The sequence below is a fragment of the Microcebus murinus genome, chromosome 3 (assembly GCF_040939455.1).
Source record: "Microcebus murinus isolate Inina chromosome 3, M.murinus_Inina_mat1.0, whole genome shotgun sequence".
NCBI classification, from domain to species: domain Eukaryota; kingdom Metazoa; phylum Chordata; class Mammalia; order Primates; family Cheirogaleidae; genus Microcebus; species Microcebus murinus.
In genome coordinates this window covers 56859521-56879030 of record NC_134106.1, presented here as the reverse complement: position 1 = coordinate 56879030, position 19510 = coordinate 56859521, and the positions used below count along the sequence as shown (strand labels likewise).

General features: G+C 44.2%; 1 protein-coding gene across 2 annotated transcripts in view; it reads right to left on the bottom strand.

Annotated features, from left to right (window-relative positions):
* ARHGAP25 (Rho GTPase activating protein 25) overlaps positions 1–19510 on the bottom strand; it is an 84265-nt gene that overhangs the window by 35809 nt on the left and 28946 nt on the right. Inside the window, exons 2-3 of one of the 2 annotated variants that reach the window (XM_076000839.1) lie at positions 7719–8269; positions 193–280 (exon numbers count right to left, since the gene is read on the bottom strand). In XM_076000839.1, the coding sequence (XP_075856954.1) occupies positions 193–280; positions 7719–8269 (639 nt within the window). The remainder of the gene's footprint in view (positions 1–192; positions 281–7718; positions 8270–19510) is intronic. The other variant, XM_012750135.3, reaches the window with a different exon arrangement.

Genomic DNA, 19510 nt, shown 5'->3' with positions numbered 1-19510 from the left:
GGGTATTATTCAAGCACTTGATACTATTTAATGAACTAGGATAGGTTCATTAGCTCTATACAGAACCACTGTGTGTTCTTAATAGGTTGGTTGGTTAGTTGGTTCAAGGACTCACTAAAGATAGCTAGATGTCTAGGATCCAGAAGTAAATCAGGACTGTAATGCACTTCTGTGCCACCTTTTGTCACCTACCTGGAATGATTTCAAAGACAAACTTCCCAGCTTCTTCTGGGTTTGTGGCGATCTCCTTGATTGTACTTCCTGGTAGATACATGCAGCCCTGCAAGGTCAGAAGTCAGGGCTTTAGAAAAGCAACCATTTTATCACCTATGAACTAAATTAAGTTGGAGAACAGACAGGATAAAGATGGAATGGGGAGGAGGGCAGGTGGAGCGGACCACGAGAAGCTAGCAATGCAGGCCCTGGGAAAGTTAAGTGGCAGCTCTCGGTGAACAAGCTAGGTGCCCAGAGAGAGGACCAGGTCCCAGCATGGGAATGAGCTAAGAGGGCACCGTCACCAACACTTGCCTCTTCTCACTTTTCCAAGAACCTGACTTCAGGGGCAAAGCAGACAGTTGGTCTTTGTGAAGCTGGGGGACCATACTACCTGCCAGGCTGCAGGGGACAGGGCACTTCGAGGGGACAGGGCACTCAGTAGCAGCAAGAGCTGCTGGGCAGCACTTTGCAGGTGCCTGCCCCTTGGCTAACCACCTTGAATGTATTATTCATGTAGTCCTTCCCACAACCCTCCTTTCCTTCCACCACCTTTAGCTGAGGTGGTGGGAAACGTCACCTTAACGCCACCCCTACCCCCAATCCACAGAGCTGTGTATGGGTTTGCTGGGACATGTGATCTCTTATGCACAAGTATGTTATCAGAAAAACAAGCCACTTGCAGTCTGTGCTCGCAGGTGCTTCGTCACTTGCTGTGCACTTTCGCATGCGATAGCTCATCAGGCCTCACAACAGCTCCATAGAGAGAGCTCGGCAAGATTGGTCACTGCCACTGTGCAGACGAGGAAACTGGCACTTGGAAATGCTGAGTGACTGCACAAAGTGACATAGTTAATTTGCACAGGAGTCAGCTACGCCTCATTTACATCTCACTGGATGTCCACGGTGGCAACTTCTGGGCCGAGTAAACGCATGTGTCATTGCAGAATAAAGTGTGACGAAGGGGACTGGCGACAGAGAGCACTGCAAAGGCAGAGGGGTCCTGAGGAATTCTCAGAAGTAAGATCTGCCCGGAGCTTGAAGCAATAAATGTTTCTTGAAGTTCTAGAAATAAAAATATCTAAGATGGAGGGAGGAGAAGACAAGGAGAAGGAGGAAGAGGAGGAACAGGAGAAAGGTAAAAGAAGGAGGAGAGTGGGGATGAGGAGAAAGGTGAGGATGGAGAGAAGGGGGAGGGGAAAGGAGGAAAGCAAGAAGAGAAGAAAAAGAATCTGTCTACAAAATGGCATTCTGCAATTCCTCTACATTCCTCTAATTTTATTGCTTAAAGATACCATTTACCTACATGGTCCTTACCATCTTTAGTAAATCACGTCAATGCCTTCAGAAAAAACAATCCTGGGTTTGTGCTGCTAGGCTACTTTGGATGAGCTGTGGCACCAGAATCAAAGGCTGTGTTACTTGTAGACAGGAAGGAGCACTGCCTCATAGGAGGAGAAGCAAAGTGCAATTTCCAAGATGCCTGTTTCCCCTAAGTACCTCTCTAAACTGCCATTTGATGCCCCAAATCATTTTATCAGAAGGTAGTAAAAATAAAGTACTAAAAATATATATGTCATTTATTGAGCAGTTACTGCATGCCAGACTCCGTGCTATTTGCCCTAAATGCACTAGCATATCTAATCTTTCTAAAAATTCTACGAGAGAAGGTCTGTTATTTTCGCCATTGGAGAGATGAGGAAGTAAGGCCCAGAGAGCTGAATTAGCTGACCCAATGTTGCAAAGCTAGTTATTAACTATTAGGAAAGCTATGATTCAAACCTCAGTCAGTGTGATTCCACAATTACAAATAAGGCTTGACGGACAAGTCCCACTTGCTGGAAGAAGTAACAGTCAGAGTTAAAGTTATTCACACCGAGGCATACATGACTGGTTGCAGGCACTTTCCTCGCCTTGAGCGTGAGAACCTTGAACTTCATAAATGAATAAAAGAAGGTAGGTGAGAGGAGCAGACACCAGTGGGGGTGAGCATGGGGACACTGACGTGGAAGGAAGAACTGGCCCAGAAAGGGAAGGGCCCAAGTTGCTCAGAACCACGTTCACCCACTTTGCAGGTTGACGAGGGCGGGCTCTGTGTAAAGATGGAAGGAGGGAGGGGCTTACGCTGGAGGCCGTGAGTGCTACGGCAACAGAGCAGGGGAGGCAGCCGTGGCAGTGGCGTGCTGGAATATCTAGAATTCTCTAGATACAACTTTTAAATCCAAGGATAAGTTCCTCTACAACTCAGTTATAGCCCAGCTCCTAATTAAAGCGTTTTTCAAAATGCATATGTTGGCTCAGGAGAATTAACTTTTACATTTTCAGGAGCTCTGTGAGCCAGTTGTTACACATGCCCATTGCTAAAATGTGAATTCTATAAACTTACGATGAAATATTTTATATTTGATAGGTAATGATACCCAAAATGTATTAACTTCCTGATTATTTACTATATTTTCCGATTACTTCTGCTGTTGTGGCTATTTACATCTGTTCTATGTGTAGTGGAAATTCTGTATCACGTTGTGCTATTGCGCATCTCTTCTCAACTCTGGGTTCAGTGACAGGACATGGGTAGCTTGCATTAGCCACAGTGGAGTATTTGCACCGCAGAAATTAGCAAATGCTGCACTTGAACCAGCTCTCCCACCAGAGAGCTGGTTGTTAAAAGTTTATCACCACACCACTGGTAGACAACCACCTGGGGTAACTTTTCAGAAAACAGGGAGATGCGATAGTGAGACAATGGGTTTACCCTACTAAGCTAGGATTGTCTGAAACTGTTACTGCAACAGAAACTTGAGGGTGATTTTCTGAGATTCTGTTTTAAACGACTTCCTTGACAAAGAACTTTTGGACTGGGTTAATATAAAGCTAGTTCATAGACTTTCAGAGCATTATGCTATTAGAACTACTAGGATCTTTCCGAGAACTTGGAGAAAAAACATGCACAGATCGCCTCCTATAAAGCCACAAAATTCCCTAAAAGTATATACAGAAAAGTCTATAACGTAGGATTCCATAATTTGTTTAGTCAATCATTCTCTTTTGTTAGACACTAGTTCCAGGGTATCTTGTCATAAATAGCAGTGCGTATCTCTTACTGTTTCTTTTGGATAGCACCTTAGAACCAGAATGACTGGGTCGAAGGGTATGATAATTATTTGACTCTTAGCAAATCTGGCCAATTGACTCTCTACAAAGGTTGTACCAACTTACTCAGTGTATGCAAGGGCTCTCTTCATTGGATTGCTCCGAGATTATTGATATGCTTTTGTTTTTTGGTTTCTTGAGGGATAGGATGTGTGTTCTTTTTAAATTTACAAAGTATTATATTTTAATTGTAAAAATATTAGAAAATAAACAAAAAAGAAAACAATTAAAAATGGCACATGTAACCACAGTACTCAAAGATAACCAGTTAACACCCCTGTATATTTCTTTCCAGGCCTTTTTCCATAATACAGATTCATAATTTTTTTTTTTTTTTTTTTTTTTGAGACAGAGTCTCGCTTTGTTGTCCAGGCTAGAGTGAGTGCCATGGCGTCAGCCTAGCTCACAGCAACCTCAAACTCCTGGGCTTGAGCGATCCTTCTGCCTCAGCCTCCCGAGTAGCTGGGACTACAGGCATGCGCCACCATGCCCGGCTAATTTTTTATATATATATCAGTTGGCCAATTAATTTCTTTCTATTTATAGTAGAGACGGGGTCTCGCTCTTGCTCAGGCTGGTTTTGAACTCCTGACCTTGAGCAATCCACCCGCTTCGGCCTCCCAAGAGCTAGGATTACAGGCGTGAGCCATCGCGCCCGGCTCAGATTCATAATTATTTTTCAAGAATGGAATCAATATACACATCATCTTCTGTTGTAAACTGTTTTTTTTTTAAGACAATAATATTATGGACATCTTTCCATTTCAAGAAGTATTAATTTGGAACATCAATATCTGAATTGTATTCTATTGCATAGATATACGAATGTACCCTAATATAAGTTAGTCCCTACTACTGGGCATTGTTTTCACATCACTATTACGAATGACGTTGTGCTGTAAACCCATTATCTACATCATCCTTAGCCATCCACTTAGGTAAAATTCCTAGAATTAGAAGTATGGGTCAAAAGGTTTGTATTTTTAAAAAGGCATTATCACCCTCCAGAAAGGTTGTATAAATTTTCACTTCCACCAGCTGTGCACAAGAATTCCTGTTTCTTAGTCCTCACCCACCAAACTTTCTATAAAGTGTTTGCCAATTTGATAAGAGGACAATGATGTCTCATTAGCTCATATTGTATTCCTTAATTATTACTAAGATTGAACTTTGTTTTATATGCTTATTGGCCATTACATTTCTTTGATAAATTGCTCATTTGTGTCATAGTTCATTTTTCTATTGAGCTGTTTGAACATTTCTTAAGGATTTGAAAGAATACTTTAAACATTAAGAATATTTGTTTACCATATGAACATACACAATTTTTTTCTGCTTATTATTTGCCTTTTTAGTTTATTATATTGGTTTTTAAGGTACATTTTTATTTATGAAATTAAATTAGTCTTTCCTTTGTGCTATCTTTGTTGTTATGGTTAATCCGACTTCCCAGAGATCATGCAGATGTCTACATTTTCTTCTAGTATTTTTATGAATTCACTTTTTACATTTAAGTGTTTAATCCAACCAGAATAATGAATGGTGTAAAATGCAATGTGTAAATGTACCTTTACTCTTTCCCAAGAATTTAGCTCATGTCTCTAACTTTCATTTTATTTTTAGATATTTGCAATGTCTAGGAATTCCCCAACAAGTTTAAATGATGGTAAAATAACAGTATTTTGTTTTAAATAGATTTTTATCTTAATTCAATAATTATGAGTGTATGAAAAATCTATAAGGCTATCCACTTAATTCTTATTTGTGATAATAATACATAAATATCAGCCCAAATTTCCAAAAGTACAAAGTTAATTAAATAAATTATAGGCTGTCCATGCAATAGTTTATTTTACCACCATTAAGAATTACATTGTAGGATTATATTTAATGCTGAGGGGCAATATTCTTGACATATTATTAATTTTTAAATTAAATAATGTTATTATACTAATTTTTTTCTTGCAATAGATGAGTTTCTAAATATATATGTATAGGGAAGGCTTGAAGATTTGGGAGTTTAGGTGGCAATCTCTTGCTCAGGGAATTGTGAATAATTTTTATTTTCTACTATACTGCTTTTCTGCATCTTCCACATTTTCTACCATGCACATGTACAACTTTTTTATAATCAATATTTACATATCAAAATACAGTAAAATATGCTTATTCTTTATAATGAATTATCATCTTATTCATAAAAGATTTTTTTATCTGAAATGATAATTGAATTTTATCAAATGCCTTTTTTAGTTATCTGTTCAGGGGTTGTGTGGTTTTTCTTATTTGACCTATTGATCTTATGTGTGACATTAATAGATGTCCTAAAAATAAACTATCCTTGTCATCCTAGAAGAAGCTTTACCTAATTATCCCAGGCTAATTTAATCTCAAGAAGGCCTTGAGTTTCTTCTTCCCAGAAGTATGGGGGAGAAGCAAAGACCTTCGAATATTTATTTCACCCATTGACATTAGTTTGTTTTTACAAAGCAGTTTTTTATACATGTTTCCTATCTTTTGATCCTGTGACAAGTTCAGGCCAGATTGTATTGCCTCATTTTATAAAAGAAGAAAGAACAGTCCAGAAAAAATTAAATAATTATATGGCCAAACAGTGGCAGAGCCAGGAAAAGAACATGATCTTTGATATCAAGTACCTGTCACCCTCTATACTTCATGGAAACAAACACAGCCCGGCAGATGGGAAGACTTCCTGCATTGTCTTCATGCACCCACCAGCACTGTCTTAGCCTGAAACTGCTTGGCTCTGATAAGGACTGGGTTGTTCATGAAGAGAAGGAAGTCAGATTACCATGCACAGGACACTGGTGGGGTCTCTGCTGTCCTTCCCTTTGCAATGAAGACACTCAGAACACTCAGAGCCCTCAAGTGGAGGACCCAGCTAACCCAGTCCTGCTGCCCTATAACAGACCCTCAAGCCTGCCCTTAAAGAAAACTGTCCTCTTCCAAAATGACCATTTCATCTGAGTTCCATCCACCTGCCCATCCGCCCCTAATACCCATAGCCTTCTTAGCCTCACCAGAATCTGTCTTCTCTAATAAATTCCTTCTGGCCCAGCCCACCTTACCATCTCTACTGTCGTGAGCTCTAGGTAGGTGACCGGTTGTGCTGGTTGACCTGAGACTTCCAGTTTATACCTGCAGTCCCAGGGTAATTGTTAATAGTGCCCTCTTTCACTCTCCACAGTGGCCATGGAGAATCAGGGAGGTGGGGAGAAGAGACCTGGGCCCAAGGTTTAGAATCAAAGCACACTCTCATAGCCTCCTGCACTGCGTCAGGAAATCCTGTTTGCTCTGAGATTCTAACATCATACCCCTTACCTAGCTTATCCCTGCATCCCATCGCCCCTCCCCCTTGGCTCCTCAGGTCTGTTTTTGAGCACAGTAGCCAGGGCCATCTTTTTATAATATAAGCCAAAGAATGTCTCCTCTCTGCTTGGAACCCTGCAATACCTTTCTGTGGTCCTTAGTGTAAATGCTCAAATCCTTACAGGAGCCGACAATGTCCCTGGCAATCTGGCCCCTGCTCTTTGACACCCCCTCACTTCTCTGACCTCATCCCCTCTGAGCCTCATTACTCTCCAGCTCTGCTCCCCCCACACTGGCCTCCTTGCTGCTCCCCTCAGAGGCCAGACATGCTCCCCTTTGCACTGGCTGTTCCCTCTGCCTGGAACTCTCTTTCCTAGGGATCCTCCTGGCTAATTCCTTCTCAGATGTCACCCTCTCCCTCAGCTCACTTGGACCACCCTATTTAAAGCTGCAACACCTCCCCAAATTCTTGATCCCCCCCTTAACCTATTCTATTTTTTCCCTCATTGATCGAATCTTTTTCTAACAAACTATATACTTCCCTTATTTATCATGACGATTTTCTGTCTTTTCCCCCATATCCTAAGCTCCACGTGGCAGAGATTTTTATCTATTTTCCTCTGATTTATTTCAAGCACTTCAAACAGCACCGACATGTAGTAAATGCTCTATAAATATTTTTGAACAAACAAATCAATGATCCTCCAACTCAATTTTCCTGCACCCAGATCACTACCATCACCACCGTGCCAGGAGCCTTGAACTAGAGCTGCATGCAAGACACCCCCCCAGTGCCCATCTCGGGCTTCCTAGAGGACCACTCTGTCATCTTCACAACTCCATTGATCTAGCTAGAAAATGGTGAAAAGGCAAAAGTGCCCTCTCTCCAATGGATGTGTCCAGTCCTACTGGGCAGGCCCGTGTGAGTTTAAGTGCAGTCTGAGCGGGCTCCACGCCTGCCTCCTCTGTGCCTGGAGAGGGACAGCCTTATTATTAACGGGGACAAACAGCCAGGCTGGTACCTGTGGCTTCATGTCCTCTTCATCCTTGTAGTAGTACAGCTGCTGAGCCCTCAGCACGAAGTACCTCTGCTGCCAGTTTTTTACGATGGACCTCTGCTTCTTCAGCCAGCCCATCTTGATGGGCCTCTCCAGCGGGTTGGGAGTGGACGACAGGTGAGAGGCGGCCATCTGCTCGCCAGTCATCACGCTCCTTGACCGGGCTGTGGAGAGGAACAGACAGGCAGACTGACTGAGGGACATGGGGCGGCAAGCACAGAGTGGGTGGAGAGACAACAGGGGAAGCCCCGGGGGCCGAGAGGCAGGCGAGGCCACCGTCAGGTCCAGTTCAGGGGTGCAGATCTGTGTCAGAGAGAGTCCCCCGAGAGCCAGAGAGGCAGCCAGGGGTCGGCTCCCGGTCAGGGGGGCACCAGCGGCCCCGTGCACACGCAGTCCAGCGCTGCTGGCCGCCCTCTCGTGCTGCAAAGCGAAAGGTTGGCTGGAGCCTTCTGAAGAGGAAGTGGCCGCAGCATCTGACACAAGGTGCTTCCTTTTTCCTGCGTGGGAGTCAGCATCTGACAAGAGAGAGGAGAAAATAATGCCTTGCTCTGAGGGCTCGGGGTGAGTCCCACGCAGCTGCGGAGGCCGCCGGAAGTGGCCTGGGCATTCTTCCACAGCGGCTGCTTCTGAGGAGGAGCTAGTTGTGTTAGCTCTGACCTTGCTGTCTGTCGAATTGAGTCCTACAACAGACCCCACTAAACCCCAGACCCCGGCCCCACGACCAGCCTGCAGGGGGTCAGTCCCTCCTGAATTCTCCTGCTGAGTGTCATTGAGTGCTGTCCTGTCCCCTGCCTGCTGAGAGTGCTCACAGCACTTTATGTTGGACAAGCACCTCACCGTAGCTGCCTTCCCATTACCTTTCCAAGCAGGTTGTCGCTGCCAACAGAATTCAGAAGGAGGATTTGGAGCCAGATCCCTCAACCCCCTGCACGGAATGACTTTTGTTTTCACACACGAGTTCTGCCTGTCATCGGATTAGGCCTAGGCCTGTGTGTCCACACCTTGTCTCCATGGTAACTCCCACCCAAGACAACTGTCTCCTTTTCATGCCCCCACAGGGCTCCATTGGTCATCCCATCCATCCCCGTTGCACACTTCCTTCTGAGCCTCGCCTTCCTTCTTTGCCAGCTGCCTCAATAGTGACCTTAAACCCATGTTAGAGCTCCTTGTCCCCTTAGCCTTGTGCCACCTTCCACCCTTGCTAGTACTAGGTGTCTGCCTTCCTTTCTTTTGCCAAGTGTTGCTGGAGGAAGTCTCCATCTTCCAATGCCTCCCTTCAGCTTTTGTCAGTTCCAGAACCTTCAGACACGGCTGAACCAAGTTGTCAACTCCTCTCTCACCTCATTCCGTCTCACCTGACCAGAGTCTAGTTCTTCCTTTCCTGGTTCTTTGACCTTGGATAAATTATGCCTCTTCCTTGAGCTGTTTCCTCACTTGTTAAATTAGGATAATAATGGTCCCTGCTATATGGAATTGTTGAGGAGATTAAACAAACTAACATATTCAAACCACTTAGCACAGTCCCTGGTCAAAGGTAAGCATACGTTACTCTTATTACTTTTATCAGCAGATGAGTTTACTTCCTACTACAAGGAAGGGGACCATTTTCAAGACCTTCTTCAGCTTCTCTCTTCCCTTCAAAATGTAATGGGTACAGATATACACTTAGAAGAAATTATACGTGGTGTTTGATAGGTAAGTAAGGTGACTGCAGTCACATTAATTGATTGATCAATTGTACATTTCAAAATACCTAGAAAAGAATAATTCAAATTCACTTGCTCTAAGGCCAACTCTGGGTAAATGACCACAGGAACCACGGAAGGTGTTGGCAGAAGGCAGTGGGAAGGAGGGAATTTGAAGGACTGTGTGTATCTCTGTGTCTGTCTAGCTCAGAGACTGGACCTTGCAAGGACACTTATCTGTCCTAGAAAGAGGGCAGAGAGTAGGCGGAAATGAAAAGGATGGTTTACCCACAAAATTTTTGGAGAAAATGGAAGAGTGAAGCCTTCTGGCAAACACAGGGGCATTCTCCCCACCTCACCTCCCAATCCTAACCCTAACCCTACCCCTAACTTGTGTGGTCCATCCCAGTGTGACTTTTGTGACCGTCCACCAGAAGAAACATCAGCATGAGAGAGAAGGCCTCTTCCTGGCAGCGGTGTAATGAGAAACCTTCGCTTGACTTCAGGATGCCACCAACTCAGGAGAAGTATCAGTTGAGCTGGTGCCGCATAGTGGCTATAAGGGCCCAGGCCTCTTGGGCCACCGTAGAGGCCCACAGACACTGTTAGGATCACCGTGGAAATGAGGAGAAGCTGGAGGTCTCCCCCAGCACTGAAGAATGGCTGGCGCCCATAGGAGCTAAAAGGATGCTACGGATTGAAGATAACTAGCTCAGCGTGGAAGAACTCAGAATGACTAATATTTTGTGTTTTATTCTGTGAAATTTTTCACGCTTTGTCATGGCAAAAACAACAACAACAACAAAACAAACAAACAAAAAACAAAAACATGCCCTTAGAAGCATCCATGCCCTGCAGAATGGTCTGGCAGGCAGGAGTAGGTGTGACGATCTTATGCCCTCAGACCTGGCCAGGAGGGGCTTTGAGGCGCTTGTGGCAGGAGGACAAACACCTGGTTTGGCTACATGTGATCAAGGCTTTGACTGACCACACTTGATATTCCATAAATCATGCCACTCACTGTACATCCAAACAGTGTTTCTTTAGTGCCTGTCATCATCCCAGCAGAGCTGATGTGGCCATGGCCACGGAGCCATCCTTATAAATGGGGCAGTGAGGAGAGCTCAACATCCACCTCCACGCTGCTGGAATTAGGCCCAAACACAGAGCTGGGGGTGACAGCTGGGGGCTCAGATGAGCCAGTGATCAGGCAGGGGTACTTTCTGTCTCATGTGCAGAGTGTTTTCCCACCCAGGCCTAGCACGAGATGATTCAAATATCAGAGAAGAAAGCCTAGGGGCCTTGAGTCAGCCTTGGTTTTGACTAACTTTCCTTGTTAGTTTCTTTGAACTGCCTCCCTCTGTGGGTGTGACTTGTTCCGGATAAAGTAAACAGAGAGATCTGTTACTATTAATGGAGCTGTTTCTCAAAATGAAAATAATAACGGCGATAAGCTCTGCCTGTGAGCCCGGCATTATGCACCGAGTGCACGTTCCCAGCCCTCCGGGGAGGGTCTGAAGCAGGCTGTGGCCGGAGAGGGACTGCAGGCAGACCAGGGAGGCGAGGAGGGAAGGCAGCAGCTCAGTGTTTACAGAACACTCTCGGGCCAGTGGGAAATGAGGGTCCCAGTGAGGTCAGGAACCCCGCTTCACTCTGGAAGAGAGAGAAAGAATTTCTAGCACAGCACTGTCAGTACAGTAACCACCAGCTGTGAGTAGCTGTGTATATTTAAATGAGTTACATTAAATTAAGTTAAAATTCAGTTCCTCAGTCATACCAGCTGCATTTCAAGTGCTTAGTAGCCCCCTGTGGCTCGTGGCTACAGTATTGGGCAACGCAGATAGAAGATGTTTCCATCATCGCAGAAAGCTCTGTTGGTTGCCACTTCTTGGAACCTGAGTGCTCTCATGACAACGGTGAGGGCAGCATTTCATCAAACAGAGGAATCAAGCTGGCGGGCCCAGAGAGGAAGAGGCTTTAGGTGGCAGAGTGAGGCATACAAACTTGGTCTGAGAGAAAATAGGGAGCCATTTCACGTTCTTGAGCAAGGGAGGACTACGGTAAAAATAGGTAAGTTATGTAATTGGACTGTTTATGCTGAATTTTACTCTGCAGCTGAGGGAGGGTTCTAGAAGAGAAAGAAGAGAGATGGAAGAAATACCACATTGCCAGGGATGTGGTTTCTGCAGTAGAAGTTAGCTACTTTCTAACCCAAGTTGGAACGAGAGAAAATTAAAGAAGGAAGTGCGAATGGAGAAGTCAGCTGAGAAACATTATCATTTCCTTTCTTTATCTTCTCATCTTCTGACCCCAATCACAAAATCTTCTGGGGTCCACCTTCGATTCTATCTGCTCTCAATTCTGCCTCAGTGTAGATTCTGTTTCAGATGCCGTGAATGTGCGGCTGAGGTATAAGTAGCTCTTTCAACGCTGAGGGAACTATTTCAGGTGTTTTCTCTGTATTTGATATGAGCAGTGCATTAGTTTGGGAACCACATTGAAATGGATTTGAAAAGGGAGTAGAATTTACACGGCTTTCCCCAGCTCCATCTCCTGAGCTGCAGACCCATGGATCCAGCTGCCCGATGCACCTCCATGGGAATCTCAAGCTCACCATGTTGCCAAATAAACTGCCTTGTGCTGACAATCACGCTGAAACCTGCTGTACCTCCACGTCTCTCTGATGTGCTGAGTGACATTCTCCCAGCCAACCCACCCAAACAGAACGTAGCCCATTCTTGCAGCCAGCACAGACAACATTGCTTATGACATAAATCTGGTCATGTTACTCTCCTGCCTAAAATCCTCCCACGGCCCCCAACACCCGTCTCCTAAAATATGAAGGCTAAACCCCTTGCCATGGAGTTCGAGTCTTTTATGGCTTTTCCCACATCATCTCCTGCTCTTCCTTCCTCCATACCCATCCTGTACCGTACCCATGACAATATGCCATCCCTCTGCTTCGATATTCTTCCCACTCCATGCCCACCTACACCCAATTCGACCTCGTGGAAAACTCTCATTCATCTTTCAGGACTCACTTCAGGCCACACCTCCCGTGAGAAGCCTCCCCAGCCCAGCCAGGCGCAGCCGCTCCCTGGCCCTGGCCCCTCACAGGGGCACATGCGCGTTGTAGCCCCCATCCCCTTGCTTCGCACTGCTTTTGTGCCCTGTCTTCCCTCTCCATGTGTGCTCTAAGAAGACAGGCTTCCACCTTCCCGTTCAGCCTTGCTCATCTTTGTATCCCACCACCTGCCATGGTGCCGGGCGCAGGGAAGGCAGGACGGACAGAGCAGCGGATGGGCACAGACCCTCTGAGCGCTGGTTTCCTCCTCTGTGAAATGGTGATAATTTCCTGCACCCTGTTGGGTGATCAATCTGAAAAGATTAGTGCAATAAGTCCCTGCCAGAGCCTGCCTCTTACAACATGGGTATTAAATGGAAGCTATTGTCCCTAACATTATTATTAGGGACATTATTATTATAGTCCATTGAGCATGGACTCAATGATATGTCAATGAGAGAAAGGAAAAAATATATTAAGCAGGAGAGGGATGAAGGGAGGGAGAGAGGTGGAATAAGGAAGACTAGCAGGACAGTTCATGATACCCCAGGGCGGTGCTGGTGGAAAAGGAAAGAACTCGAGAGGCAGCGCTGAGGCCGACCGACAGGCCTCAGCGACTGGCTGAATGAGGAAGAGCAGATGCCAAAGACTGTCACAGGGTTTGCAGTTTGAGTGGCTCAGGTGAGGCAGCCTTCTCCAGGTACCACGCAGAGTCCTGGGCATGTAGGGTCAGCCAGACACAGCCCCGAGAGAGCGGGGACAGCCACTCATGGAAGCAGGGAAGGAAATCGGAGAACAAGGCCTGTGAGAACAGGCAGGTGAGCCCAGGCCTGGATGTGATGAAGTGTGAGGGCAGACTGAGGGCCTCGGGCTTCCCCAGAGGTCTGGTTTTGACAGGAAAACTGTATGGATTAAGAAAGAGATAGGGGCGGGGGGGGGGGGGGGGAGTTCACATGAAAGCCGGGAGATCTGATCAGAAAAGTGAAGAGACGTTCAGAAAGTAAAGAAGAGGAAGCTAGCACCCAGGGAAGCCTCTGTAACTTGGGGCTATGGAGATAAACCTAGATGTAAGGTAGAAAAGGATGCTATTTGTATTTATATTCATTGAGTGAATAAAATAAGCATTATAGAATGAAATGTGAGCCACCATCGGGCAGTTTATATTTGCAACAAATACTGACAAATGTACTTATCTGTGGGATTTCTGTGCCCACTCAAGCACAGTGGCTGGTGGAAGACACGATCCCTGATCTAGTAGTAATGCACATGGATATTTATACTTACCATGCGCCAGCCACAGCGCAAGCACTTTGCGTGGCTAGTCTCATTTAATGTTCATGCTCTTCATGTGCACACCATAACGTCACCCCCATTTTTCAGACAAGGAACTGAAGCTCACAGAGTGAAATGATTTGCTCCAATGAACGGCTGGAAGTCTTATTTCAAAATCCAGTATCCACACAGTCCAGAAAGGAGCCTGTGTTCTCGTGGTAAAAGCAGCCTCTGCACTGGGACTCAAGTGCATGTGTAGCAATTCACAAGGTCAGAGAGTGCAGGGTGAGGTGGACAGGAGAGACGGCCCCACCCTTCCTCTGGGCAGGGAACAAAGCCACAATTCCTGACTTATCACACCAAGTACCTGCCTCAGCCCCACCCATTTTGCCTCGCTATTGTGCATAAACAACTTTGTGTTATTATTTCCGCCCACTGTATGCTCTGCAAGGCTCAGCAGGCCTTGAGAAAACAGTGACGGAGAAATAATACTGAAACCTCAAGCCACCACCGAGGCTGTGCTGACGCCCCGACAGGAAAGTGGACATATTAGGCAATCTTGCCACGTCTTACCAGCTAGGGCTCCCCGAGCTCATCTGAATTGGCCTAAGGATTCTGGCCAAAACCCAGTGTGGCCAAGGCAAGGGAAGGAGGAAGACTGAGCTAACCCAGCCTGGGCCCAGCGCTCAGACCCACACCACAGCAGAGAAGGGGGCCGCTGGGGATCCCTCTGAAAGACAGAGCCCTCATCACTGCCTCCCGAAAATGATAAAGATAGATTCGCACTGCCCCTGCCCACATCCCGCGCATGTGCACACGTGCAGTGCCCTCGGCGCTCACACGCGTAGGCTGGACTGTCAGACTATGGGATGGCAGAGGCCTTCGGTTTCCACCCAGAAGATAATTAGAACATTTGACTTCAGAACCTCCAGGCTCACTTTCTTTATCCCTTTTCTGTCTCCAAAGCAAACTGCCCTCCATTTCAAGCACCCATCATACGGGGGTTAGCAGGACTTCTACAACTTTTCCACTATTAAAACATGGCATGGAGACTTTAGGATACATTTATCTTGTGATTACTTTCTCTCCTGCATTTTCTTTTGTTGCTGTTATTCTAAATTTCATTTTTAACTTTGGTATGAAAAACATTGCCCCTTCAAAAGGCAACAAACTGTGAGACGGATGACAGCAAAGAAGCTTTCTCTAGGTACCCTGAAATGAAACCACATGGCTTTCCCAGGATGCTCACCCTTGAGACAAATTTATATAACATTACTCATAGAAATATCTAAAAGCTATTCCCTAAATGCCTGCCTCAATCCCCAGGAATTGGGCACGTTTAATTTTTTCATGTTCTGCAGCTTCTAGAAATGACGTTCATTGTTTGACAAGTGAATATTTCAATCTAACAGAATACATTCTGGTTTGGAAAGGGGCTTAGCACAGATAGCTATGTCTTATGCAGGAGTAGGCAAAGATGCTGTCTCAGTAGCAATATGAGAGAGAGAGAGAAATTCTGGGGGAGAGAGAGAGAGAGAGAGAGAGAGAGAGAGAGAGAGAGAGAGAGAGAGACATCTGGAAACCTGAGCTAGCAACAACTCTTGCAAGTTTTTTGCACTCCATCTAGCAAATTCACTTGGCCTAGGGTGCCTCTCCAGGGCCACCCCTCTGGTGTTCATGTTTTTGGGCTTTTGTGTTTCTTAGGAATTTAGAGTACAGTTGCCACTTGTAGGTATGCGTGTGTCTCCATTGGTTGCGACAGTTTACCAGGCTTTCTCCGCCTATCTTTGCATAACAGGAAGCCACGTGTAATAACAAGAAGCTTGCAGAATTGTGAATGCTTCCTACTAACTCCTGCCCTGGAGCTGCCTCTTCCTCAGCACAAGGCGAAGTGGAAATTTGGCAATCAGATGGTAAACTTACACCGGGTTGACTGCGGGGCTGGTAAACCACTTATGGAAGCTACCTGCTTTCCCAGGCATGAATGTTAGGAAGAACAATTCTCATCATGTAGGACTGTGGGATAACTAGCACAGTGGGCTCTGCCTGGCAGACTCGTGGTGTGTTAAATTAAGAAGAGTATTAGAAGTATTAAGTCTTCCATTGTCAAAGCTAGTTATTCATTTTAGGTAAGAAGTTTTGCTTCATTGGTCACCAGTGTTCGTAAATAAATGTGTGCATTAGGATGCTTGAAGTATTTGTATTGAGTAAGAACGAATGTATGCTATGGGCCCAGTATTTCACAGCAAGAATCCTGCCTGGGCAACACTGGAGGACTGGCAACTATGATCAAGCACTGGGCCTTGAGGAGGCCACAAACTATTGCCCTTCCCAACAGGTGTCACTCCGGTCAGTTCCTGGGGCCTTCACTGGTCTTTGGGAATAGTGACTGTAGCCTTTAACTCTACTGAGAGTGTGAACAATAAACAATACTAGTAGTGGGGTGGGCCTGGGATACAATTCATAGCTTGTATTTCGTAGTCTACAACCTGATTAAAAAAATCCATTAAAAATTGAGGCAATTTTATTATGGCTACAGAATAGATGATACCGATAAATTATTGGTTGGTTTTGTTAGGCATGATCAGGGCAATGTGGTTAGGAAATAAAATTTCCATATTTTTAAAGATGCACTCTTAACCATGAGGAAAAAACATATGTCATGTCTGGGATTTGTTTTTAAAGTATCTCAGCAAAGAAAAGGAGTGGATACAGCAAAGAAAAGAAAGGGATAGATGAGGCAAATGTGACAAAATCTTGATAGTTGTTGCATTTCAGTAATGGGTCTACACGGAGTTCATTATACTTTCTATGTTGATGTTTGAAACATTTATATAATAAGAAATCTTTTCCAGATTCTATTAGGCTTAAGAAAATAAATTCTATTAGGCTTATTTTTTTTTCACACATCAGCTATTGCCCTGAACTTCAACTTGCCTGTTTTCCCAGGCCTGCATTTCCAGACCTGTTAGTCACTCGGCAGAATGACACTGCACAGATGTTATACCACACACGTAGGCATTCCCTTCCAGACGACCCGCCCCACCCTGCCCTCCCCTGCACTGCCATTTTGTTAGTTAATGAGTGGAAGAAGCAAGGGCCTCCTGATGCTTCTAGTATGGGTAGGATTTCCTGTAAAGTCAAATTTTACTCCAACAGTTCCTGGTAGACAGGGAAAAAGGGTAGCAGGAACCTGAGGGAGCCTGAGGGTGGCCTCTGAGGGAGCCCAGGAAAGACCACCTGGATTCTAGGTGGTCCCACCTCATGTCAACAGCTCCCATTGCCAAACTTCCATTGAAATGCCTAAAGGACTATTTTAGTAATACTAAGGAGAAGTCTGAAATGAAATTAAAATTAAGGAAGGATACTATCTGCATGTTATTTGGTGATTTCTTTAAGACGTAGGATAGGCAAGGCTAACCGAAGAGAGCTGACCAACCCACAACTCAATGCATATGGGCAACAGCCTGCCCCGGAGAGGGTGGAGAGAGCCCCAAGAAGAATCTGCAACTCCCAGAGAGGAACAGCGCACGAGAGGCAGGGAACAGATGGAAACCCAAAGTGTGAGCAGAACAGAGGCTGTCTGGGTGCGTTATTTCCAGTTTACACTGAGTGCCCGAAGTCAGGCCAGACAAAATTGGCAGCCCTGACTTGCTGGCTCCTAAGTTGAGTCACTATTCTGGTGAGAACAGAGGACATTTTTCTAACTCACCTGGAGGTACCACAAGGAGAAAGACAAGAAGAAAAAGAAACTCTCCGCAAACAGAGGGGGAGCTACCTTCCTTTAACTAGATGCTTCTTAAAAAGTTACCCGTAAGCTACCACCCAATGATTCCAACTTGGGAATCCACTCAGGAGATGTGAAAGCACATGCCCACAAAATTCCTTGTATGTGAATGTTCCTAGCAGCATTATTCATGATGGTCAAAACTGAAAACAAGCCATAAACAGGTAACTGGCTAAACAAAATGCAGGTTAACCAAACAAAGCAATACTACTCAGCAATAAAAGCAAATGAAAGACTAATACATGCTATATAATGAACCTCAAAAAATATTATGCTATACAAAGGAAGCCAAATGAAAAAGACAACATATTATATGATTCCTTAGATAGGAAATATCCAGAAAAGGCAACTCCATAGAGACAGAAAGAAGATTGAGGTTGCCTGGGCTGAGGGTGAGGGCAAGGATTGGTTGTGAATGGACTGGAGAGAACTTTCTGGGCTGATTAAAGTGTTCTAAAACTGGTTTGTGGTGATTGTTACACAACTGTATCAATTTAGTAAAAATCATTAAATTGTACACTTACAATGAGAGAATTTTAGGGTATATAAATTATACTCCAATAAAGCTCTAAAAAGAAAGATCAAGAACTAAATAAACATATATGGTTACCACACACACAAAAACCCCACAAAAGAAACAGTGAGGAACAAAATATTCTCTGCATGAAAGAAGGGAATAATTTCCAACACATTTTATGAAGGTTACATAGACCATCAACTCTATGAAGTGGGAGATTTTTGCCTGTTTTGTCACTCATCTATCCCAAGTGTCTAGTATAGTCCAAGAATGCAAGGATACTTCACCATTAGGAAATATAATACATAGTTTATCTTATCAATAAGTAAAAAAACTGTATGTTTTCAAAAGATTGTGAACTTTCATTTGATAAATGCAGCATAAGCATTATAAATGTTAATTATCAAGACTAGAAGGCTACAGTCTTAGGTGTTAAAGAATATCTATCTCAGATCAAAAATAAGAGGGAATTAAAAGAATGCTTTATGTTGCTGAAAATTCATTTACTGAAAATTGGAAGAATTATAAATTCTTAGGACTCGGACCAAGTATTCGCTTGGTGTTTTAGATATATAGGGAAAAAGTGAAGTACAGGTGAGACTTTTCAAAGAAACAGAAAATGACACAGCAGAAACTTCCTTTGACACTTCTACTGTGTCATATATTTGAAACTGTGGAGTATGTAAAAACCTCCACTGCTGTGACATTTTGCAATTCTGTTAAAAAATTTTTTAGCATTTAACAGAAGAAATCATTCTAAAATTCATGAAAGATAATCAAACACCAAAAAAAGAAAAAGGAAAACAATTTCAAAGCCTTACTTAGAGTTACTGACTTGTGAAAAGTTATTGAGGTTCTATTTTTACATAAAATTATGTCAATTACCAGCATTTCTATCAATTTCGAGCTATGCTTCACAGTACTTGAGTGAGGCTTTGCAGAATGCAGAATTTTCCCTCTGATTCTGCCGCTGACATCCGGCAGCTCTGTTTCCTTTTCGAAGCTGTCAAACATTATCAGCTGTCTGAAAAATGCTTTAGGGGGTTTCCCTATTATCTCCCAAGGTCCTCACAAAAATGTCAGGGCTTATTTTGTATTCATCCGTGAGCAGCCCTGGTGCCTCTGTCTGGCCTGGGCTTTCTTAGTGCTCACACACTGGCCCTTACCCTGATACGTGTCTTTGCGGCTGGACACTCCTTCGTAGTTCTTATAGAAGACTAGAGGAACACCACTCTTCTTTCTTTAACACCACTCTTTCTTCTTTAATTTTTTTTTCACTTGCTAAAAAAGCAAGGCTTTGAAATTATTTTCTTTTTTCTTTTTTGGTATTTGATTATCTTTCATGAATTTTAGAATGATTTCTTCTGTTAAATGCTAAAAAAACCTTTTTAACAGAATTGCAAACTGTCACAGCGGTGGAAATTCTTACAT